Source organism: Pseudopipra pipra, chromosome 3 (genome assembly GCF_036250125.1).
Source record: "Pseudopipra pipra isolate bDixPip1 chromosome 3, bDixPip1.hap1, whole genome shotgun sequence".
NCBI lineage: Eukaryota > Metazoa > Chordata > Aves > Passeriformes > Pipridae > Pseudopipra > Pseudopipra pipra.
Window position 1 is genome coordinate 23,136,060 of NC_087551.1, and position 24,749 is coordinate 23,160,808.

The 24,749-nt window shown below is 44.9% G+C and overlaps 1 protein-coding gene across 6 annotated transcripts; it reads left to right on the forward strand.

Moving 5' to 3' along the window:
* The first annotated feature begins 202 nt into the window (after positions 1-202).
* RD3 (RD3 regulator of GUCY2D) lies at positions 203-22,787 on the forward strand. Of its 6 annotated transcripts, XM_064648308.1 has the most exons (4): positions 6,899-7,174; positions 9,121-9,246; positions 11,266-11,580; positions 18,747-22,787. In XM_064648308.1, the coding sequence occupies exons 1-4, from the start codon at positions 7,050-7,052 to the stop codon at positions 19,042-19,044; spliced, it is 864 nt and encodes a 287-aa protein (XP_064504378.1). In that variant the 5' UTR covers positions 6,899-7,049; the 3' UTR covers positions 19,045-22,787. The 6 variants fall into 6 exon arrangements, with proteins under 6 accessions (XP_064504377.1, XP_064504374.1, XP_064504375.1 ...); XM_064648307.1 differs by lacking the exons at positions 6,899-7,174; positions 9,121-9,246 and adding an exon at positions 203-368; XM_064648304.1 differs by lacking the exons at positions 6,899-7,174; positions 9,121-9,246 and adding an exon at positions 522-652.
* Positions 22,788-24,749: the final 1,962 nt, after the last annotated feature.

Sequence of the window (24,749 nt, forward strand, 5' to 3'; positions counted from 1 at the left end):
CTGTCTAGTCCAGCCCCCCTGGAACAAGCAGGGACATCGTCGGGTAGGTCAGGTTGCTCAGAGCACTGTTCAGCCTGACTTTGAATGTTTCCAGGGATGGGGCATTCACCACCTCGCTGGGAAATCTGTGCCAGTGTTTCACCATTCTCATTGTAAAATACTTCTTCCTCTTCACCTTCTCCGTGCCCTTCCAGATCCCGTGCCGACCCCTCATCCTTCGTCCCTTTAAACCCAGTGAAACCCTTGTGGCTTTTGTGGCCGAAATCCCTTGGACAGCTTTATCTGTTACTGAAGGACGTGGCGAGAAACAAATCAAATAGATCCAGTTACCGCGCCGTTATTTATCGGTGCAAATTCAATCTACAGAGGTGAGTCCCTGCGGGGGGGTCAGCGCCGACTCGGGGCCGGGGCCGGGGCTGGTGTTGGGGCCGGGCGGACGCCCCGTCGGAGCGCACCGCCCCTGGACCAAATCGGGTTATCGTAGTCGCTATGGGAACAGCGCCGCGGGCGGGGAGCGGGGGCAGCCGGCGGGGAGCGGAGGGAGAAGCCGGCGACGGCTCCGCTCAACTTGGGCGAAGCGGCGGCGTCGAGGCGGCGCTGCCCCGGCCGCTCCTGCCTGAGCGCCGGCGGCGGGACGGGAGCGGTGACCGCGGTAAGGAGCAGGAGGAGGAGGAGGAGGAGGAGGAGGAGGAGGAGGGGACACTGCCGGCGGTGGCGGGCGGGGTGCCCGGCGGGACGGAGGTGGTGCCGAGCGGAGGTGACCGCTGTCTTTGCCGCGAAGAGTCCGCGGTTGGGGTGTCCCTACTCCCGCCGTGCCGGCCGTGGGGTTTTGGCCGCCCAGCCCGAGGGGCTTCTGTGCCCGCCGCCCTCCGCCGGGGACAGCGCCGGGACAGCCCTGGGGCGCCGAGGCGGGGGGGCGACGGCCGGGGGGCGAAGGGAGCAAATGCCGCTTTACCGCTTTCAGAAAGTCCCAGTGCTGTGAAGTACGTTCATTTCTTCAAAGTGCCGACTCAGCTGCAGGTTAGAAAACCCCACAAAGTTTTCATGTTTTGAAAGGACTTTTAAGCAGGTGCCGAAGTCTGGCTAAGCCGAGAGGTGCCAGCTCTTTGCCGGGTGACTGTGTCCGTGGAAGTACTGGACCAAGCCCTAATCGCTCAAAAGCACTGCCGTAAGCCCAGCTGTTATCCCTCGTCACCAGGGCTAATCCATGCCCCACTGTGGGTTTAAGCTTGCTGTGCCAGTTTAGAGGGCTTGACTTCAAGCCACGTCCTCTTTCTGGTACCCTCTCCGCTCGCTCCGTGTCCGTCTGTCCGCAAAAGCAGCGGGAGCGCTGGTGCCAAAGGTGAGGCGGGATGGGTGGGCAGGGAAGGGGGCCAGGGTGCTCGAACAGCTCTCCCAGGCTGGGCTCGGGCACGGCTGCCTGCATGGATAAGCACTGGGTAACTGGTTACGTAAAGAACAGGCAGATGAGGAGGAAAGCATGGTTTGTGCTGCCTTATGCATATGACACTTTTAAAATCTCTTAGATTAGACACCTGCCCTACCAAGTATCTTCAGTGGGGAGGTCCAGTATTTGGGGTACCCAGCCAGGTAGCACTAACATCAATCAGATAGCTCTGGAGTTATGGCAGCGCAACTAAGAATAGACTACACCGTATATCTCTGAAAGCTAACACATTAATTAAAATCTGTCTCAAGACAGCACTGTTCACTGCTTATATGACAGCTCTCTCTATACCCACAGCTGGGACATACAGCTACTGCAGGGCAAAAAGCATGAGCTTTCCCAGAGCTGCTCACAATGCTGTTAAGTGATCTCAACAAAGACAGGCTTAAATTTTCAAACTGTAAATTTAGCTTTCTTCTTTTGTATGCTAATTTTACAACGGTGAGTATTTTTAAGTAAATCCTGTCACAAGGATGAAACTGGTCCTAGTATTCTCCAGTACAGAGAAAACTCTCACTAGAGGCTTAGTTCTGCAGTGAATCGAGCCAGAGTGAGACTTTGGGGATCTTCAGTCAATTGTCTTCCTGATAGATACTGTAACTATGGTTCAGTACTGGACAGAAGTGTAAAGAAGTCTGTTAAAATGGATTCTCACCCTATGATGCAATGAGTTACTTCTGCTTTCACGGAAGAATTAGTCCTCAGTCTGGATGGAGAATGCATGCTTCACCCACCTATTTTCATAGCACTTAGTCTAGTCTACGCCACAATATATGATTAAAAAAAAACTTCAGAGAACCTGATGAGAGGTGAAATATCCTTTTGGATCTTAGTTTCAAACTCTTTCTGTAATTCTATAGATATAAGTATTTACAGTGGATGACATCATTAGAAGCTCCAGTCTGTGACATTACTTGCTTTATTGCAGTAATACCTTTTCTTTTTGTGGTTTGAACAACTTTAATAACAGGAAGGCTATGGGTCTGTGTTACCTTCTGAACTGTTATTTACATGGCTGAATGAATGGTGAAGAATACTTTAAGTCCCTCTGTCCTGACTGGAAACCTGGCTTTGTAGTCTGCAGAGATCAAAGCAAGATATAGAATTCAAGGTGTGTTTGATCCATCATGGCAAGACCTGAGCAATATATACGAGTTTTAATAACAAGTTAGGCAAACAGAGCAATTCAGTGTGTTTTAACTTCCTGGCTTCTGTAAGTCTAGAAAACAGTTTAGTGTAAGTTGTATACAACAGAGTGTTTTTATGGCTGCTATTAGAAACATTGTTTAAGGAATGAGTGGGAATTTGGCATGATAATAGTCCTGTTTCTCAACAAATAGAACTCGTTTTCTCTGATAAGGAGACAGACTGTAAAATGCTGCTCTGCTTCATAAGTACATTTGAGTAGCACCCACCCTTTTGCTTCTGCAGCTAACACAAAGATTATCTTCTGTAGAGAGTCCCAGCCATCAGTAGAGCTCCAGGCTATTGCGCCCTTCCTCACTCTTTCTTTAAGATCTGCAGCCTGGATTTTCATCTGGAGTTAATCAACACAGCTTTCATTTATTTCAGTAGGGCAAATCTGTTTTCTATTAGTGCAGCTTTACTGTAGATCACAAAGCTGTACCAGTTGACCAGCTACTTTTTCTCATCATGTTTTGGCTAGGGATTGAAAAACACCTTTCTCATTCATACCTGAGCTTGGGGCGCAGTTCGTGCTGAATTCTTGTTCCTTTACCCCTCTTGCAAGCAAAATGCAGATGTAAAATGCATCAGGTAGACTTGTTTGCTAAAAGATTGAAGCTCTAAGAATGCATTACACACTACATAAATGCTGAGGGGTGAGAGAAGTTTCTGTCTTGCAGCACCTTGTGGTGCTCTCTGACTGCCTGGTTTACCTCTCTGTCTGTCTGGTTTACCTAGTGGTGATTTTTACAGTCACTCACCTTCACTAAAGGCTTAAGCGACTTGTAACTCTGTGGCAATTACACCAGACACAGAGCCAGCCCATTTCTATAGTGCTGACAATGCAAAGTCTGCTGGAGAAAAGTGCATGCAGGAACGAGAGTACATGCTGAAGGGCAGCATGGTTCTCACATATTTCTGAGCGCACTTGTCCCTCAGAAGCAGACCCGGGCAGCAGCAGGAGCTGTCAGTCTGTGGCAGGCAGGTCAGACCATGAGCACTGCCCTGTTAGGGGCAGACAGGCATTACCTGGCATGCAAGGGCCTGCTGGCTGCCACAGTGCCCTGTCACAGCTGGCTCACTCTTGGATGCTGCTGTGAGGTGCTTTTTGCTACCCTTAAACACCTGCAGCCATGAAGACTTGTCAATAAATAATGCAGCATTTAAAGCCTTAGCTCGACCCCCGGCACTTCTCCTTTTCAAAACTCCTTGCTACTTGTAACAGGGTCATGTGCCTGGATACGTTTTAACCACTGGGATTTTTCAGGTTTTTTAGTCCAGAAATAGCTTGTGTCCGTCACAACAGGGAATCAGTATGCTTATAAAGCAAAACACAGGTTCTCTGCTGTGGTCTATAAGCAGACTCCTGAGTGTCCTCAAAAGTTCTCTCTCTATTCTGCAGGTCAGAACGAGGAATGCTAGTGTGTTAATATAATTATATTAGCATTGCTTTTAAATTTCTTGATTGAAAAGCCCTACCTACTGCTTTTCCAGCATTAATTGCCTCGTAGCATCTCAGACTGAGGTTATAATAATTTCCACTGAGATTACAATTACATGGTAAGTAGCTGTAAACACCTTAGACTTCTATGTCACTAAACAAGAAAGACAGATAGGAAGTAGGATTTTTTGTAGGATTCTGATAAGGTAAAAGTCTCTGTATGGAGCCGATAATGGTAAGTAATGGCAAAAAAAAAATCATAGAATCATAGAATATCCTGAGTTGGAAGGAACCCCCAAGGATCACTGAAGTCCAGCTCCTGGCCTCTGCACAGGACAGTCCCAAGAGTCACACCATGTGCCTGAGAGTATCATCCAAACGCTTCTCAAACTCTGTGAGGCTTGGTGCTGTGACCACCTTCCTGGGGAGCCTGTTCCAGTGCCCAATCATCCTCTGGGTGCAGAATGTTTTCCTAATATCCACACTAAACCTCTCCTGACACAACTTCAGGCCATTCCCTCCGGTCTTGCCACTTCCAGAGAGAAGAGATCAGTGTCTGTCCCTCCGCTGCCCCTTGTGAGGAAGGTGTAAACTGCTGTGAGGTCTCCCCTCAGTCTCCTCCAGGCTGAACAAACCAGAAAGCGGTGGAGAAGAGAGAACAGGGATTCTTTCACAAAGCTATGGTGGACTATATAAATAAAATTGAGAAGGTGTTGGCAGCAGTTTCTTAATTAGAACTTGCTAAGATTCTTTGGAACAGAATTAAAATATCTTTGTCCCAAGAGAAACAGAATTTGAGATTCATCTTTGATGCTGTCACTACTTAATGCTACTTCCTGCAGGTATGGCCAGCAGCATAGCCATGACCACGATTTCTGCCTGAGCAGCTTGTTAAACATTGCATCAGTTAGCATGTACAGAATTCAGAGATGGGTGTAGCCAAATCAACTTTAGTATACCTATGAGTTGCAGTCCAGGGAGATATTAGATACCCTTCACTATCTGAAGGACACTGGACTTTCTTGGATAGAGTAATCCAAACCTTACTAAAGAAGTAAATAATTTAAAACAAAGTTTAATATGCTTCACAGTTTCGCATCATCTCTTTTCCCTGTGACTGCATGTCTTTTAAAAAGTACAATTATGAGCAGAATTTGGGGATGGAGCTTGTCCCACTTATTTTAAAAATAATTTTCATTGTTTGTTACCCTCTGATCTGGCATGTATGGAAAAAGGCTAAGTGGGTATCTTGCATGAACAAATTCTGCTCTCTCTGACTGTAGTAGGAAGGAACTACCACCCACAAGAAGGGAGAGAAGGCATTTCCCAGCTCCTCAGCCCCTTTTGTTGGTATGCTTTTACTGGATGATAGTGGATTTCCCAGGAATCTATCTATAGCCAGCTGAGTGACAATCTTTCTATTGACATCCCTGGACTTTGGATTAGATTTGAAGCCCCTTAAGACTTCTCCTCCTGCTCTGACACAACTACCACACCTCTAAGGCTCTCGAGAGTCACTGAGGATGGTCAGCAGTACTTCTGGACTGACAGATTGTGAAGGCAAAGGCAAACCACAGGAGACTTGTCAAACCAAGGACATACCTTTATAGAGAGTCCAGCTGTATTCTCATTTTTTTTAGAAATGCACATTTCCCACCCTCTGCCTACATTTTTCTTGTCCTCGAGGGTGTTGCAATCTGGGAACCAGGAAAAGGATCAATGGAAAAGGAATTTTTTATTCTCAGAAGTTCATTTTCTATACACTAAACAGGCCCTGTTGATTGACTCATGTTTTACAGAAAGCAGCCCTGCTGCAACAAGTCTTAGCAAGTGGTGATCTAGCCCACAAGAGCCTGAAGGAGACTGATGTCTGTAGGGTTGTATGAACAGCCTCTAGCTGGCCAAAGAACAGCCAGAGAGAAGGTTAAGGAAACATACTCCCTTTGTTGGAAAAAGAGCTAGGAAAGGCTGAACTCCTGTTTTAGGAAGGTGAAAAAACAGATAAGGCATGTGAATGTTGATATTTCTGATGATTCTTTGGTGCATTCTCTGGAACAAGAAGAAATCACACGGGGAAATATGGGAGAAGGTAAAAAAGTGGAAGATAAGGTGAAATTGTACAGAACATACCCTGAGAAAAGAATGGGAAAGCTGTAAAATACATGAGGAGAAAAACACAGGAATTGCTGACAGCATAGAGAACAAAAAGGAGTTTTGAAGGAAGGCAAAGCTAACAGGAAACTTTTCCCTGAAAAAGTCTCAGAGGGACTTACCAACAATCGTTAGTATTTGAAGCAACCCTCCAGAGGCTGTGAGAGAAAGTAAGATATTCCAGACCTCAACATAGCCAAGGTAATTATGTGCTTAACTCTGTGAGGTGCTTGGTCAGACTTGCAATCAACAGTGTGAGGGGAAGGCTTGTCTTCTAGGCAAAGGTCTAGGGTCAATAAGACCAAAATCTTGAAACTCAGATCTGTTTCTGGAGTGGAACACACATAAACCCCTTTGAAATTTTGCTTAAATAACACCAGAGGAATTTATCAACTGGATTGTGTCACCTCCCAGGACAGCCTCTTACAAGGAATCAGGAAATGGACTAATTGTACAACAGAAAGATGTGTATTCAGCTGGGACAATATCTCTTTTTAAAAATAATTTTAATGTGGTTGCTTGCAAAGCGTAAATTTGTCCTTTTCCCCATTAAGATGGTCAGGCTGTAACTTCTGCCTTCCTTTAGTTGTCCATATCCTGCTGACAGTCCTTCCAGTTTTTCCAAATAGGAAAGCCATTTTGAGTCAGTTAATGATTAGCCTGCCTGTGAACTTTAATTTAAAAACAGCAGCCACAATTAATGGAGCCCACAGTGTTTTCTGCAGGCTGCAAAGGGCAGTAGTGGGTAGAGTGGTGGCTTGTTGAGCCTGCTAAATAGAGATGGCCACTTGCCAGCTCTCAAAGAGAGGAGATGATGGATGAGAGATGGGGACGGAAACAATCTCATACAAACAAGACTCCCTTAGGAACAGCCAGCACAAGCTGCCAGTGTGCATGAAATGCTTGCAGGGGATTTTCCTTCACTTGAAAATAGGCCATTTCAGCTGCAGGTGAGTGCTTTCCTTCCTTTATATCTTCTCCTGTGGAAGCAGATTTTTTAATGTCAGACAAGTGGAAGTCCCATTCGGAGTCTGTGGCATTCATGTTCCCACACCAAAAGCAAATCTGCCTGTTACCTCTACTTTATGAAAGCTCTGTGACTGGGCAGGGCTCAGGTTTAGCAGGCCTTGCTCAGACAAGGTATGCAAAATATTTTTCTGTTTATCTTCTGCAGTACTAGTGCTAGGTGAAATGGTTCTCATGCAGAATGCCTTGCTTTGAGACAGACCTATGAGAAAAAAACACATAAAGGCAGTAAGAACAGCCCAGAATCATGTGAAAGCCAGGGATGTCAAATTAGACCCCAAGTCTCCTTGCTCTCTTTCCCAGTCTGCCAAATAATTTCCCCTCTTGCTCCTCTTCTAATGAAACAGCTGGTGAGCTAGGAATAGCTGGAAGGGCATTCTTCAGCTTCACACTTGTACTGATTGCCCCCTAATGCCCCTGAAGTCAAGAGAGTTAAATCAATGCGAGACCAGGTCATAGCCAGAATAAGCCCAAAGTAAGCTACCACTTTGCTGGTAAAATAGAGAAGGGCATGCTCACTTTCATCACATGAAGGTACAAATGGAAATAATAATGTTACTTTAATTGGTCAGGTACCTGTAAAAGCTTACAAAATATTGCTGTTGTCACAGAAGCTGAAAAGGAACAGGAGACTTTAAATTATTTACAACAGCTTGTGGCCTGTTACGGTCCTCAACTTTGTTAGCAGGGCTCACCTATGCGATATACAAGGGGTGATGAGACTGAGGAAAAGGTCTTCAGTTTTAAAGATCTCCACCCTTATTAATGCATAATGGTGAGTGGAGGCCACCATGCAGCAAGATCCAGGTACATGTTGGAATGGTGGGATCATGGAGTTGAAGCTGTCAGCACATCAGTTCCAACCTGAGTTCGTTCATGTGTCTTGGACAAGTAAGTCAGCGGCAGACAGCCAGAGCACTGTGTGGTGATTTGAGAGCTGTTAACTGGAGTCACCCTGGTGATAAAAACAAATGAAAGGACCTGCTGCTCCTCCTCCTCCAGAGCGCAGAAATGAGACAGGAGCAGGATTACTTCCAGCAGCTGCTGACTGTGACTGCTGTCATAAGGATAATCATAGCTGATGCTCCAGGGCAAAGCCAGTTACAGCAATCTCTCATGTATAAGCGCTGCAAAGTAGCCAAGGTGTTAATGTTTACACAGTCTCAGGAGAGCACCTGCAGCCTTACACACCAAGGTAGCTACATCTGTGACCTGTTGAAGTTTTCAGCCCTTTTATGTCTTTCTTCTGAAGAAACTGGTATTGCTTGCTGGGAGAAGTAGGATACAGGATTAGGGAAACTAGTCCTTTGGTGCAGTTTGGCAAACTTCCTGATTCTGGAAAAGCCTAAGCGTTAGACCCTGAAATAATTTCAGACTTGGGCGTTGTACAGACTATCCAGGTTTTTGGAGCATTTTTCTTTAATGATGTGATGTATTTATATGGTATGAACATTTTTGAAAGAGAACAAGGTTACATTACGACAAGTGATAAAGGCATGAAAGCAACTTTTCCTCACATTGAGGGCAGAACCCTACTGATCATTTCTCATCCAAGGAGTCTGGGAGCTCGTGGCTCTCAGCTCTAGCAGGAGTATTGCGTAGTTATGAGCTTCTGGTGATTTGCATTGTCACTAAAGGCCCTAGACCCCAGTGTGAAAACTTAAATCAAAAGCATATTTTTCTCCATTTTATGTCTGCCTTTGTTGTGTGTCTCAATAATGAGGATTTGCTCAGGCCCTGCAGAATCAGACTCTTTAATCCGTTGCCCTCATGTTAACTTTTGACGCCATGCCCTGATTGGGCTGCTGCCAGGAGTAGCCTTTCTGTAATCCCAGCTGCAATCATTGTTTGTGCCACCCCTTCTCCCTAGGGGCGAATGGAAGGGAGCAACAAGGCACGTAAGCGCACTGTGTGAAGAAACAGATGCTGTTTTGCTCCTGTTCAGGTCCCTAGTGCCTGTTTTGGATTCCATTGTGTTTAAATACAAGTACAATAGGTAATAACTTTGTTCCATGCATTGTCCTCCTGAAGGGACAACATGAAGGGACTGGCTGGGTGGGGAGTTAATTCCATCTTTTTCTGAGCTGATTGATGCAATTTGATCTGTCTTCTAAGTGCTGGGTAATGCCCCAGAGGTAGAAACCTCTTACTTAGAAGTAATAACAGTTTAAACCTCGGTATTGCTTGTACTTCCATCTCAGACCAGCCTCAGTTCCCTTAGCACTGATGGTAGTGCTGAAGGAATGCTCTTGCAGTAAAGCTGATACTTGGACTTCAGTCTATAGAAGGTGGTGTAGCCTCCCCTGCATTCAACAACATATTTGCTAAATAATGGTTAAAGCTCTTTCTGGCCTTGTAGCTAATGCTCCTGTGGGTACTACCCAATATGGGTGAGCTCTGCTGCTTATGTTACAGCAGCAAACCTACCCAGGTGTGTTTGGTGGGAGTGGCAAGGTTCTGGGGCGGGGGGGGGGCTACAGCAACAGCTTCTGTGAGAAGCTTCTCCTATGTCCAACAAAGCCAAAGCCAGGCTCCAAGGTGCACCCACCACTAGCCAAGGCTGAGCCCATCAGTCCGGGTGGGAGCACCTCTGGGATAACAGATTCAAGAAGCAGAGGAGAAAAAAAGAGCAATAGCAGCTAGGAGACAAGAATAAGAATATGGGAATGCAACAGCTCTGCAGACCCCAAGGTCAGCACAGAAGGAGGTGGAGGAAGTGCTCCAGGCACCAGAGAAGGGGAAGGCCATGGTGAGGCAGCTGTGCCCCTCCAGAGCATGGAGGTCCACGGTGGAGCTGATATCCACCTGCAGCCCCTGGGGGACCACACACCAGAGCAGGGGGATGCCCAAAGGAGGCTGTGACCCTGTGAGAAGCCCACGCTGGAGCAGGCTTCTGGCAGGACCTGTGGCCTCATGGAGAGAGGAGCCCCCACTGGAGCAGGTTTGATAGAGGACTTGTGACCGGGGGGTCAACCATGCTGGAGCAGTCAGTTCCTAAAGGACTGCACCCTGTGGAAGGGACACACACTGGAGCAGTTCATGAAGAATTGTAGCCTGTGGGGAGGACTCACATTGGAGAAATTCATGGAGAACTGTCTTTCATGGGAGGAAACCCATGCTGGAGCAGGGGAAGCATGTGAGGAGCCACCCCCTGAGGAGGAAGGAGCTGCAGAAACAACATGTGGTGGACTGACAGCAACCCCCACTCCCCATTCCTCTATGCTGCTGCATGGGGGGAGGTAGAGACTTCATGAGTAAAGTAGAGCCCAAGAATAAGAAAGGGGTGGGAGGAAGGTATTTTAAGATTTCATTTTATTTCTCATTATCTTACTGTGATTTGATTCGTAATAAACTAATTTACCCAAGCTGAGTCTGTTTTGCACATGACAGTAATTGCTGAGTGATCTCTCCCTGTCCTTTTCTCAGCTCACAAGCCTGTCTCCCCTGTCTAGCTGAGGAGTGATAAAGCAGCTTTGGTGGGGTCTTGGTGGACACTGGGGTCAACCCACCATACGGGTCACCCATCCTGCCTCCTCCCTAAGGATCTCCTGGCTAGAATGTACCTCCCAGCAATAGTTTGGCTCCATGCATTGGTTTTTCACATGTAGGGTTGCTGCAAGCTTGTGCCCTCCCATAAGGGTACAGACAGGCAAGCCCTAGCCCCAGCTCTTGTCTGTGGACAGGAGAAGGCTTTCCCAGCCTAGCCTGGAGGGAGCAAAGTATCCTTGTAACCTGACTTAAGGTGTAAGAACCATGACTCATTTTAATTACACGGTGAGTGGAAGTTAAGGGGATGGTGCCTCTTCACCCTTTGTCTCACCCTCTGCACAAGCTGGCTGCTGTGGGTGAGATTTCTCAAGGTGCCCAGCACCAATTATTTCCAAGTGGCTAATCCAGTAGCAATTTTAGGTGAACAACAGACTGGGGGGTATGTGGGGCAGCGTGTTCTCGGCTGAGGTTGTTGATGATGGCACTGTTCTTTTTCTCTCCTTCCCTACCCTCAACCCACTCCCAGTGAAGACACACAGAGCACTATGTCATTGGCATCCTGGTTCAGGTGGAATGAGCCCCCAAGCCGCATTTCCCAGAGGAACCCCACAGAAATGGTGGTTGAAACGCTGATGATGGAGCTGAGCTGGCAGATCAAGCAGGCAGAGAAGCAGCAGCGAGAGCGGGAGAATGAATATCGCAAGATCAAGACTGGGGTGGACTACGGCTGGCTGGTCAGCTATCCAAAGCACAGCTATGATATCAGCCCAGGAGAGTGGCTGCAGTTGGAGGATATGTGTGCCAAAATACATCCTTCCTACTGTGGGCCTGTCATAGTCAGGTACAGTAAAAGATGTGATGATACAGATCTTTCCTTTCCCCTTTTCCTCCATGATATGCAAAGAGGGAATGAGAGTTGCCAGGACCAACAGAACCAAAACTTGGCATCCTGTATGATAAGTTCTGTTGGGACAGTGTCTTTGTGGAAGAAGGGAAATCTAAGAGCAACAAGGCTGGTGAAGGGACTGGAGCATAAGTCCTATGGGGAGAGGCTGAGGGAGCTGGGGTTGTTTAGCCTGGAGAAGAGGAGGCTCAGAGGTGACCTCATCACCGTCTATAACTACCTGAAGGGAAGTTCTAGCCAGGTGGGGGTTGGTCTCTTCTCTCAGGCACTCAGCAATAGGACAAGGGGGCACGGGCTTAAGCTCCGCCAGGGGAAATTTAAGTTGGATATCAGGAGAAAATTCTTTACAGAGAGAGTGATCAGGCACTGGAATGGGCTGCCCAGAGAGGTGGTGGATTCACCATCCCTGGAGATTTTTAAACGCAGATTGGACGTGGCACTGAGTGCCATGATCTAGTAAATGGACTGGATTTGGACCAAGGGTTGGACTCGATGATCTCGGAAGTCTTTTCCAACCCAATCGATTCTATGATTCTATGATTCTATAATGTTTTAAGTCAGTTTAGCACAACATTATTTCCTCCCAAGTTACTAAATGCCATCTCCCCCTGAGACTGGCTTGAGTACTTTATGCTCCTGAACAGTCAGAGCAGCTTTATCTTGTCTGATGAAAAGTCACCATTTCAGTATTGTGATGGCTTTTGCTTCAGACTTTAGAATCTTGGAGAAATTGAGGTTGAGAGAGACCTCTGGAGGTATGTACTTTGACCTCCTACTCAGAGTAGGACCAACTTCAAAGTTAGATCAGGTTGCTCAGGGCCTTGTCCTGTCCACTGTTGAATATACCCAAGGGTGAAGATTCCACAGTCTCTGAATAACTCCTTTGGGGTTTATCCACTCTCACTGGAGCCTTCATTTCTTGATTTAGGCTGTCCAGCAGGTCTATTGAGGCACTTGTCCTCAGTGTCCAAACTAGCCAAAAGGTGCTATTATTTCTTTTCAGCCTGTGAGCCAGGTATTCCCAGAGAAAGGAGGGACTTGTGTCTCCCTCCTCTACCCCCTCCACACCCTCGGCATGGAGCAGGATGCAGGTGGGGCATGAGGTTGGATTGAACAGCTAAGTGGTGCTTCTGACTTCTGCAGTGTGAATGTAAACAGGACTTGCTGTTGAGCCTTTCAAGTGCTAGACATAGGATTGCTGCTTGCCAGCTGAGTGACCTTTCGTGGAAATGCCTTTAGAATCTCACCTAATTCTGTTTTAGCATCCAAACTGGAAGGGAGGGGTGTGGCTCTTTTTCTTTTGAGATGGCTGTTGTAAGTTAAACCCTTACTTGCATTTAGCACAGTGCAAGTGACAAATAGTGACTCTGAAGCCCACCTAAGCCAAAGCAAAGTTGTGAAATGGGCCTTTATAATCAAATTCCCCTGTTCCAACATGTTCTTCAGTTGGGATTAGAAGACAGTCCTTGCAGGCCATATACAAGGGGGGTCTCAGCACTCTGCAGTCCCTCACTGCATATGCTGACACCTGTTTTCCCTTGAAAAAATGAATCTACAGTGCTTGAACTACAACTGTAAAAGCACTGGAGTAGCCAGGAAAGGATGCCAAAGCTACCTCTCTAGCCCTGGGGCTGAACCTTAGAAGCAAGCCGGTGCAGGCCTTGTTGAAAAGAAGGCCATGGTGTCAGAATCAGAGATCGCTCAGTGGCCAAGTTCTCTCCACTAAAAGTTTGCTGGGCAGCACCTCCCTTGTATTTGTATAACTCCAAGGTATGCTGTAAACAAGCCACTCCAAATCCCTTGGGGTTCAGAGTTATTTTCACCATCCCCAGGGTCACTGAGCGGGGCCTGTCTGGCAAACAGGTTATTTCCCTGAGAGCAAGCTTCAGCTGCTGGAGCTGGGAGGCCCCAAGGTTCATCATCTCCTTCAGAAAAGTATTAAGCTGAGCCACATACAACTTGCTCTGCTATTTTTTAATTTTTAATTTTTATTTTAACTGAAACAGATCATGCAAGATGTGTGATTTCAGTGCAGCTTGTAGTGTCGTTCACTGTTCAGGATTCAGCATACTGCTGGCAGTAGATAAACATACTCAGCAATGCTGGTGGGCTCTATGTGGGCATAATTGAAAAAGGCTAAAACCATCCTCTTAAAATTCTTACAAATTGCTACTGTAGGCTATCATAAGTTGTATTACAGCATGATTCAAGAAGTGGCATGTTTTTGTTCCATACTACAGAGTTTGCGTGGTTCGCAGAGCCACATAACAAAATGAGGCTTCCATTACTTTAGTTGGTTCAATTCCACAATTGAGAAGGGAAAAATCATAGCCACAAAAACGGTGGAACTGGATTGGGTCAAAGGTCTGAATGGTCTGATGTGCAGATTGTGTGTGAGAGTGGCCAGTAGCATCAGTGTAAGGAAAATAGTAAAGAACAAGGCAAGCAAATCCAACGGTACAGGCAATTACAATACCTTATATACAGCATCCAACTAATTGTGCCTTGTAACCGGGAGACTTTTGGAGCCAGAAGTGGACTTTTGGTCCATAATTGGCTGATGTGACTTTTTCTTTCAGTAGTTTGTTTAGGCTGTGGGGTCTCTTCTCTTTTTGAACACAAGTAAACTTTTAGCATTTGTGGCACCCTGTGGAAGAGTTCCACTCCTGAACTACAACTCTGCTGTAAAAAACTGTGTTTTGCTTGTCTTTAACTCATATGTCCTAGTTTTATTCAATAATCCTTTCGTCTTGTGTTGGAAATGTAAACAGTTGATCCCTCGTCTTTTATAACCTTCGAACCGAGAGCTCTGTGATTCCAAGAAATCCTCATTGCTGACATGGAAACAAAGAAAAAGAATGGGGCTTGCCATGTTAGGAGCTGAAAATGTACAGGAGAAAGAAGGAGCATGCAATTTAATTGAAAGACAGCCAAAATTGGACAAATGCTCTTCTCAGAAAGTGAGATAAGCTAGAGATTTTAGTAACTTCCCCAAAATTCCACAAGATGAGTATAATAGCAATTCAAAGGAAACCTTTACATTTCCAGTGAAGTAGTTTAATAACAAGATCATTGCACCACTGATGTTTCCTCTTGAATACTCTATGACTTCGTAATATGCAGCAACTTCTAGAAAAATCTTCCACAAAAAAACCCCATCTATGAGCTTGCACTTGGAAATTGAAATGCAGAGCGTGTACCCTACTGAAGTCCTTGGTTCTGACTGAAATAGTAAGCTTGATCCTTTCCCTTCCCTTTTAGGCATTTGAAGAGCTGAAGTCCTTTTTGATGTACTTGGCAAACATGCAATACTTAAATAACACAAGTAGCAGGCAACTTGCAAGACTGCAGTTTGTTTTGTTTGTGTCATGCAAGGTCTCCTTTGTGAGACTGAGCTCAGAGTCAAAGCTAGAACAAAAAAATTTTGTATGGGTTGTCAGAGATGTCACTTCATTCTCCAAAGGTCTAAATGATATCCAAAATGTCCTTTTCTGTGGCTACAGTCTCAGCTACTGAGAGGTAAAATTTCTATAAATTTGTTTCTTTAAATGTGGAAGAGGCTGGAAAGGAGCACTTCACAAATGAAAGGGTTTTTTTCACATCCAGTTTGCTAATTTTGTATTTCAGGTCAATAGAAACCTCTCTTTGAGTCTGTTGGAATTCTGGAAGGATTCAAATACGCTGCAAATACCATCAGACATCTGGAGACTCTGTTTCACCTCATGCAAATAAAGCTATTGCATTCAGGAGTAACTTAGCTTTAGGTTACTGGGTTGGAGATCACTGACTATTTAAAATTAAATCCTGGAGCCATTTGAAGGAAATGACAGTGAGGCCTTTGGTACCTGACTGCCATGGTTAAACTGAACAAGTAGACTAGTAGGTAACAAGTAGGTTACCAATACAAAACTCCAGATTTTTGCCATCTTAACTCAGAGCTTTAGCCCTAATCAGAGTTAGTGAAGGTCTCTTTAATTTCTTTTGGTTTCAGCAAAAGTGAAACAGTGGGTTTTTGTTCTTCTCTGCCCAGAGGGAAACAAAAAAACCCCACTAATATTGAAATGTAAACCTGCATTTTGGTGACCCAGGTTGTTATTAATACCACAGGCTAAGGACTGTAATTTTCTAAGGTTTGTGTATAGCTGAAGCGGCTTTCCTAGTATGCTTGAAGACAAATGACTAAAATAAAAAATGGATTTATTTACAATTATGAGCTTAAGTTTGAGGTGATGTGATATAAGTGTTGCAATTAGTGTGAATGCCATAATTCTTTAGGAGTCAAGGAGCCTTCTCTAGCAAAGCTGTTCACAGTGTTACACTATAACCAGAATTCCTGTTCAAAATTCAGGAGTCAGCAGCTAATTATTAGCACTAAGCACCCCACATTTTCTTTGAATTACTAAATCCACTTAGAGGTCCCAATTCAGCCAGGCACTCAGGAATACACTGAACTATAAGCATATTGTTTAAGTCCATGGACTGCCATTGGATTTAACAGGTCTTTAAAGTTCAGGCTGTACTTAGGGAACCCTCCGTACTGGGGACCTACAGAATAACATAGGCAGGTGACAGCGCTTTAAAAAAGCAGTGCCAGTACGAGCCAAGTGCAGCCAGATTCTTAAAATCTTTAAGAAACAGAAGGGTCACAATTTGAAAAACAAATTTGTTTCAATTGTGATTAAAACGCTGCCTGGACTGGGGAATGTGCTCATCCCTATGTATGCCTATAGATCTGCCCCAGGCTTCCCTGCTGGTTCAAGGTGAGTTTTGTTGACAGTCATGTCTGCGTGACTTGCATAATGTCTTACAGGCTACCAGCAGTCTCACAGCTTGTGTCATAAGATAGATAGATAGGTAATGCTTTTATGATGAATAAGGAAACCCTGTTGAGGCATTTCTAGATATGGTCGTGCAGTTGCCTAGTTTGAAACTGTTCCATGCAAAAGCATAAGGGTGTTAACCTGTGCTAGAAGACAAGTGAGCCTTATGCAATTTTGTGTGCTAAATTCCACTGAGCAGCTTTGAGTGGAGTTTGTTTGCCAAGGTGAAAGCCCATATCCCTTGATTCCAGTGGTTTTGCTGTGTTTATACATTGGGTGTTCTGTGCAGAGAGCAGATTGATGGATCATCCAGCACACCAACTGGCTTTCATTGATAAGCGGGTAAGATGGCTTTGGTTATGTGTAGATGTCTGCAGCAAACATCTTCTTTCCTCTGATACACAGACTGGTTTAGCTACACCTCAGCCCTGATAGCCTGTCCATCTTTTCCGCTGAGAAATATCTGTGGACTTCCTTTTGGACTTCCTACACAGGCTGCCCCTTACACAAACATGCCAGTACTGAAGTTAGGTGAGCATTAATAAAAGGATAAAGTAGTTCATCTTATTAGGGGACAGAAAAGGGTCCCCTTTCCCTTCTCCATCAGAATGTGAGTGGCTTTTCATTGGGTGACTAGCAGACAACCTTTCGGATTGCTTTCTCTTTGTTTCTTAGACCTGCTTAAATCCATATGAAGTAGTTTTGATGTTGGTCCTGATAAGTCAGAGGTAAATCTTAACAGCAGAGTTCACCAAACTATTCTTACTGTCCTAGCTAAGAAGAGTGCAAACAGGCAGATAGCTGTTTGCAGTACCTGCTGGGAGAGAAAGGCACTGAACTATTTGGGATACAGCATGATGTCAAGATATATGTCCAATAACAGGCCTCAGCAGTAAGAGTCAAAATACATTAATGCACAAAAAGTCTTTTTGGTTTCTCTCTGGCTTTCTTTCTGTCCTTATTATCTTGGGTACCCTTTGGCACACCATTAAGTAGTGCAATGCTATATGTGCTAAACTCCCTGTTACATTCCTAGGCCTTACCAAAAAACCAAGAGTCAATATCTTCTTCTACCTGCTTCTGATGTATTAGGCTTATTTAAATACAGCCCTACTGTTTTCCATCCTTGTTAAGTTCTGTTGCAGAAAAATATCAGAATGCTTAACGACCTTATACACTTTAGCTTCCATGAAGTACAAATACCTGCATTCTAATGAAGTAATAGTTCAGCTCTCTGTCTGCTTGTAGGTGTAATTTTTATAGTAAGAAGTGAATATTTATTAGAAGAGTACCCATATTACCCTCTGTCATAAATACATACTGTTACAGAACAATTAGCATATCTACATGACTGCTGTGTGAGCCTAGGGAGTGGATCCCTCACTCTCCAGGCTGGGGACCAAATCACCCAACAAAGTGTCAGCAATGGCATGCTCTCTTCATTGCCTGGCCAGTGGCCCACTCAGTGGCTTCATGAAAACTATCCTGCTCTGCATCTCATCTTCCTCACCTGCAAAATAAACAGTGGTGATTCTTTTCACTTCCTTGGTATTAAGCTAGCTTAGTAAATCTCAAAAAAGGCACTGAAGTAATTCACAGTTATCTAATTAGATACAACATCATGCTGATAATGAACTGAGCCAGTTCATTATCTTACAGAAATCCACTGGAAGATGAAATACCACTTCACTGAACATTAGATATTGAAAGACTACCAAACAAAGAAGAGTTTTACTGGATTTTTGTTTGTCTAATGGCCATTGGGTAATGGTATGGGGAAGAAGCACTGGAAAAAGGGGAAGTCTAGTGGGCCTTTCCCTGGTCTACCCTCAGCTTCTGGTAAGCTGCAGTTAAGGGACTACTTGAGCAAGGATTTGCGTTTGGACAATCATATTTAATCACTGCTGATGGGGACATTTTCCATAAACTTGTTTAATAATTTTGTTTCTTAGCTATTGATAGCACTGAGTTCTGGTTTAATAGGTATTATGTGAAAGAGCACTTCCTTCTGTTTCAAACTTGCCTTCTAGCTTTGTTTGGTTCTCCCAACTATCTTTTGTGCTTATAAGAAACAGTGATTCATTGCTTCCTTACATTCCATGGCTTCCTTGTGATTTTAGAGACCTTGAGCATATCTTCATGGCCCCTCCCTGTTGTTGTTCCCTTCAGTCCAGAAAGTCCCATTTAGCAGGAAAGTGCGAGTTCCAAGCCTAGCACAGGGATTTGGCAGCAGTCCTTAAATTGATGTTTTTAATCAAAGTTGTGCCTTGACTGTGCTTTCAGATTCCGGCAAGTTGTTGCTGAATATGAACCAGAAGCACAGGAAGTATCCCGGCTCTTCCGGTCTGTCCTGCAGGAAGCTGCTGAGAAGATCAAAGAGGAGGAAGAAGCCAAGAAGCTTGCCAGGCAATGGAACACAAAGAACAGAACCAGCCTCTCCTTAGCAACATTTAAATCTCGGTCCAGGATTTCCCCGTTCATCAGTGATATCAAGACCATCTCCGAGGATGTGGAACGGGGCACCCAGCCCACCAGAAGGGTTTGGAGCATGCCAGAATTTCGGCACACCAAGGATTTCTGACTCTATACTGAATAAGGTTTTTAGACAGTGATCTTCCAAAATCCCAGCTAACCCTTTTTTAGCTCTACCGTTCCTTCTTTGTTCCAGCTCTCTCTTCCTGCCTATCTCTGTCTTGGAAGCTGTGTCCATAGTAACTGCAGCTGATGCCTGCAGCGGATGATACAATTTATTACCAAACATGGTAGCCTTTCCTTTAATTTAGTAGCTATTCGGTAACCTTAAGGGCAAGGCTCACTTACTATCTCATTTTTATTACTGCTCTTTTGTGGAAAATGAATTAGTTTTGCTATGTCTGTCTTTTCCCTTTCCCCTCCAGCCTGGATGTAGTTATCTATAAAAACTTTTGGCTCGAGCCACTGAGAGCTGCTGCCTGGACCAATCTTGCTGAAAGCAAGACAGCCACTTAAATGAGTGAGGCTTGCAGGATCAGGCTTGTGAGGTAAAGCTAGTATCTGATTTGGAACTGAACTTCCTTTTCCAACTAATAGCCTTCCTCAGTGCTACAACAAACTTCACAGGTAACCTCAACACTGCTCTTGATCCACTTTTTGCTGACAGTTCACAATCCAACCTGAGTAGAAAGAGACCCAAGCTTTTTGAGATTAAAGACCGATATTATTCCACAACAACCAGTTTATGCATGTTCAGGTTTCTTCGGTATTTTCTCTTTTGTGCAGGCAGAACCCCATGAACCTTGCACCTGCAGAGTAGATAGAAATTGAACAACCTGCTATGTAGATATACAGGTGGATACCTCGGAGCTGTGTCAAATGCTGTTGTGGGTCCTCAGAGTTCTGTTGCTAAGGTCAGTGCTCCACCCCACACACCAGTAATAAATCAGTAGGTTGAAATTAATGTTTATGGCCAAGCCTGAAAGAGTACTGAAGGAGAGTATTCCTGTACAGAGAAGGATGAAGGGACTCAGCATTCATTCCCGGGGCTCTTTGTACAGTAGCAACAGGTGAGATCATTTGAACAGCTTGCTGCTGTGTCTGAAGGGCTCTGGCAGATGAACGTTCTGCTGAGAGCTTGAAGAAGCAGGAAAATGCCATTAAGGAAAAGCTGCTAGGGCCCTAAGTCAGCATCTGTAGGAAGAGCTCTCACCAGCAAAGGAAACAGGACAGCACACTGTGAAAGTCATGGGTCCTGAAGAGAACCCAAGGGCTAGGATGCTTTGTGGTGACCAATGGAAGATGGGGAAGTAAGAGAGGGATTTGCCTGTATGACTGGCTTTTGGGGAATCAACCCAGTGGGGTATAGCCTCCTGGAGGACCCTGTAGCTTTGTTGTTCTTTTGTCTGTTTCCAGCTCTTTTCCCTGGGGATCTTTGCAACAGCATGTGGGTTCTACGGCCAAGAGAAAACCCTTTGAAGCTGTGCCAACTCTGGGAAGAATTCCAGTGCATGAGATCTATCCTAGAGTAGAAATGTGTGGTTTCTTCCAGAGATGGGGGAAGGCAGAATAAAACAAAGATCAAGATCAAACCCTTAAGAGCTCTCTAAGACTATGAGATTCTGGCTCTTCCTCTCTCCCCTCTGGGCTATGTAAGATTGAAGACAAGGCTTTCTTACTAGCACCAGGCTGTAGTTTCTTGTCCCTTCGTAAACACTGCTGCCAGCAACCCTCCTAGGGACAGATAGCAGAAGCTCACCTTGGGGCTTCCAAATACAGCATCCACTTTGGGACAAGCTATTTCAACTCTAGGTCAGTGAGGGAGAGTTTAAAGCCTTCCGACAATCAGCTTAGTGTTTTTCAGCCATATGTCCTTGTGAAGTAATGTGATTGTGTATATGAAGTAAAAACAAAGGCTTGAGATACTTAGCATAGCCTTAGCTGTCTAGAAGATGTAGGATCTCTAGCAAGGGATCACCACAATTTTCAGAAAAATTCTTGTTTGGAAAAAAGTCAGCCATTTTTTTTTTTAATATATTTGCAAGCCACTGTATGCTACTGAAGGCCGAGATGAGTTCATGAATTTCCTGCTACAGCGCTGCAGTCATTTTATTTGCACTTATGTTCTATTTGACACTTTCAGTATTGACTGTATTGATGTGATGTTTGATGGACTGCTGGGAGACATGGGACATTTTGACACACTGACATAAAGCTCTTTGTTACACTACAGTGTCAATAGTGTGCTCACTCTTTCTTACGGAAAATCGGGAGTAACTAACTTCCCTACACCAATGTACAAAGACAAGGAATCACCTGAAGGGTGTTCACACTATCACAGCAGCCTGTGATCACGCTGTGCCCTTCATTAACAACTTCCAGCTAGCAGATACCATTCTCCTGCAAGAGCCAGCCAAGGGAGACAAATCTGATCTTTGGTGAAAACCCTGCATGTTACGGAGGCCAGACTGTGGCAGTGCTTGTGACAGCGGTTTTGTTTCAACTTACCCAGCATTTCTAATTCCACAACAAAATGTAATCCAAACTTTTAAACAGTATCACTCTCCCTGTACTGTTTCTGCAGGTTACACCGTGTGATCTGATGGCAAAGGGATATTCGGATACCAAGCTATGAGAGTTCTATTCTCACTCCATGTTATGTAGTACTCTTAAAGGGATAGAAGTACTACCACGTTCACCTGTGGCCAGCTGTTTGGAGACTGACTGTGACCTTCTGCACTGTGTGTGCAGCAGCAGGTACTGAAGCAGAGCTGGAGAAGTGGTTTGGATATACGACTGTTGCACTCCGTGGTGCTCCTTTTCCTTAGGAATGCTGTAGACTGAACCATAAAAGAGCCTTTGGTCACAGCATGTAGCAACAACTACCCACTCATGTTTGCCCTGTCCTAATTCCACATTTCTGTGTGGCTAAATTAGCATCTTAGTTCAAATCAGGAGCACGAAACTCCTAACTGTCCCCACCTACTGTGGTATGGTCCATGGCACTGGGCACACACAGTGGGCAAACAAGATTGCTTTTGGCTGAAGCTAACCCAAATGATCCAGGTGGCTCACAGCTCCATAAAGCTGGACTAATGGTGGTCTGAAATAAACCCTCACAAAACTTATGTAGAGTGAACATCAGGTCATCACTGATAACTGTCTGACTCTACAGCTCTGCTCCTCCTGGGCTGCACTACCTACTAGCATAGAAAAACTAAACAAAACATTTCTACACAGCCCTAATGGGACCCTCTGATCTGTTCTTAGCACCTCCCTAGAGCTAGTCCAGTGTCTTAATTCTTTAAGAAGAATAAAAAGTGAACTAGCAGCACATCATCATTAACGTACAAAAGTGAACTGAACAATAATCATTCTAAATCCTCAAAGATTCTCTTGAAACTGAGCAAGGATTTTGGTATCAGCTCAGAGCATTGCTGTTGGCCCACTGCTGATAGCATTGTGCTGCCCAAAGGACACTGTCACACCCAGCAAAAAGCAGTCCTAGACTTGCTATACATTCTAATAAGTAACAGCAGCAGCTCAGTTGCACTGCTGGGCTTCCAAGGGCTAACACTTCTCAGAGGCACTACTCACCTGAGGGAGGCTGGGCAGCCCTGCTTCTGGGGCTTCTCCAGACGGGCCTTGTCCGGAGCTGTGGCAGCCAGCAGAGGTGTGCAGTGCAGGAGGTGAGTCTCCTCACCCATGTCGGCACATAGTTCAGGCAGCTGTCACGCCACAGGGAACTGGAGTAAGCTCTGCGGGAAATACCTGTCTGCTGACATTGCACTGTTTATATATTTCATCATGGAACCTTGGAGAATTAAAGCAAAGCTGTGGAATATAAACCAACTGATTTGTACTTGTTGTCTTTAATTAAAGATCTCCTGAAACATAACCTGTTTGCATCTAGCCAAACGCAACAGCTGTTCCTCTGCCCTACAATGTGTGCGTATCAAAGCAGGAAGGCAAGAATGGTAAAGGTACTTGATCTAAGCAAAAAAACCCATCCTCTCTCTACAGGCTACAAATGCAACTGCCCATCTTCCATCTTGCTACCTCTACAAACAGATCTCAAGATACAAGGTTTTAAATAACCAAGATTAAGCAATTGCAAAGGTCTGAAACTCTCTGAAGCTACATGATTTACAGATACAAGCTTGAAATCATCAACATGCTTCCAAGCACGTCTTACATTAACCAGTATTACCACAAAATGAGAAGATATAAGTGACAAAATGGATGTTTTGTCACCAGGTATTTTTGAGTCACTCCATTGATTCCATACCTGATCCTGGGTACTAGAACACCTTAATATCATCAGATGGTCCCAGATGACTCAAGACTCCCTCTGCTAAGCATCATACATGCAAAGTATGCATGTATCCCCTTTAACAAAGGGGAACATTTTTTTTTCCCCACACAAAGTATTACTGAAGCATGGATTGCATTGCTTGGCACACTCTGGTGATCAGACAGATGGGTGGTTCCAAAAGGGGACTGTGTGAGTACAGAGGGTTAGTAAACCACAGTGGTTTAGATGCAGCCTATAGCACAGGGCTTAAGCTACTCCTTGACAGAAGCTGTGGACAAGCAAATCTGTGTTGTTGCTTACACTACTTCCCCCAAACATTGCTATAGGCCTCTCTCAGAAGGAAAACTACAGACAGGTTGACTGGATGGTCATTCTGATATTCCTGTGTTCTGCTATACCCCTCTGATGAAGGACATGGCACTGTAGTTTTGCCCAAAAAGCATTCTGAGAAGCACAGTCACAGCCTTTTTGGTTGTGCCCTGCCACAGAGGAAGGGCTATTAGGCCTCCCTCAGTTCTACCCACCTGTGACAGACAGAGACATCATAATCTTGGTGCCTGCCTTTCCCTGGTACTGCCATCTGTGCTGTGGGCTGTTGGCACAAGGACCTCTTGTTCTCTTTGCATAATCAGAGAAACCATGTTTTGAGCTGGCTTACATCAGGAAGATACTACGCTGGCCTTGAATGCTGGGTCTTGGGCCCAGGTCTCCCAATGACTACTATGTACTTTCTGTGCAGTTGTGCACAAAGATATTCTCAGACTAAGGGAAAATCCTTACAGGATGAGAGCTTAAAAACACAAGAGAAAGGTGAGGAAAAGGGATACAAGAAGCACAGTGGATTACGTGGTGATTTACAGTTATCTGTGTACACTGTATACTTCATAAAATTATGAATTCTTAGCATCCTGGCTAGTTAACCAGATCATAGCATCTTAGCTTTCTATTTCAGTCAAAATCTATATTCCGGCACTGGTATTTAAGAGATGGAAAAGAGCCAGGTGCAATTTCTGAAGAACTCAGCAGCCCCAGGAAGGGTGGTGCAAGAACACCTGGTCCTTCCAGGTCCCTACTGGCTCTCCATAACTTGCTCCTGTTGCATTCAGCTACCGAGAAGTTAAAGGCTTCCTTCTGCCTTTGGCACGCAAGCACCAGCAGAAGAGTTTATTGTCTGTCCTCAGCACAGCCAAGGGCAAGAAATGAACAAAGACTGGATTAAATTCATAGGACAGCAGTAACAAATGTTCCCCATAAACAAGCATAATTAGGTATTTGCAGGCTAATTAAAGGGTTTCAGAATAAGAAAGTGCAAAGCCAACGTCCAAAGGTAAAAACAAAATAGATTTTCCATAACATTCCAGCTGGGCAGCAATGCCACCTACTGGCAGATATCCCACCACCGACTAACCAGGGAATAGGCAGCAGCTTTCTTACCAGGCCTCTCCTGACAAATTCCTCACTCTGGCACTACTGCTGTCTCACACCGCTGTCACCCAGAG

Excerpts from the sequence above, each read along its gene's own strand:
- RD3 (XM_064648308.1), top strand. The coding sequence starts at position 7,050 with ATGGGGACGGAAACAATCTCATACAAACAAGACTCCCTTAGGAACAGC. Across the intron at positions 7,175-9,120 it reads ATAGGCCATTTCAGCTGCAG|GGGCGAATGGAAGGGAGCAA; the intron begins GTGAGTGCTTTC and ends CCTTCTCCCTAG. Across the intron at positions 11,581-18,746 it reads TGTGGGCCTGTCATAGTCAG|ATTCCGGCAAGTTGTTGCTG; the intron begins GTACAGTAAAAG and ends CTGTGCTTTCAG.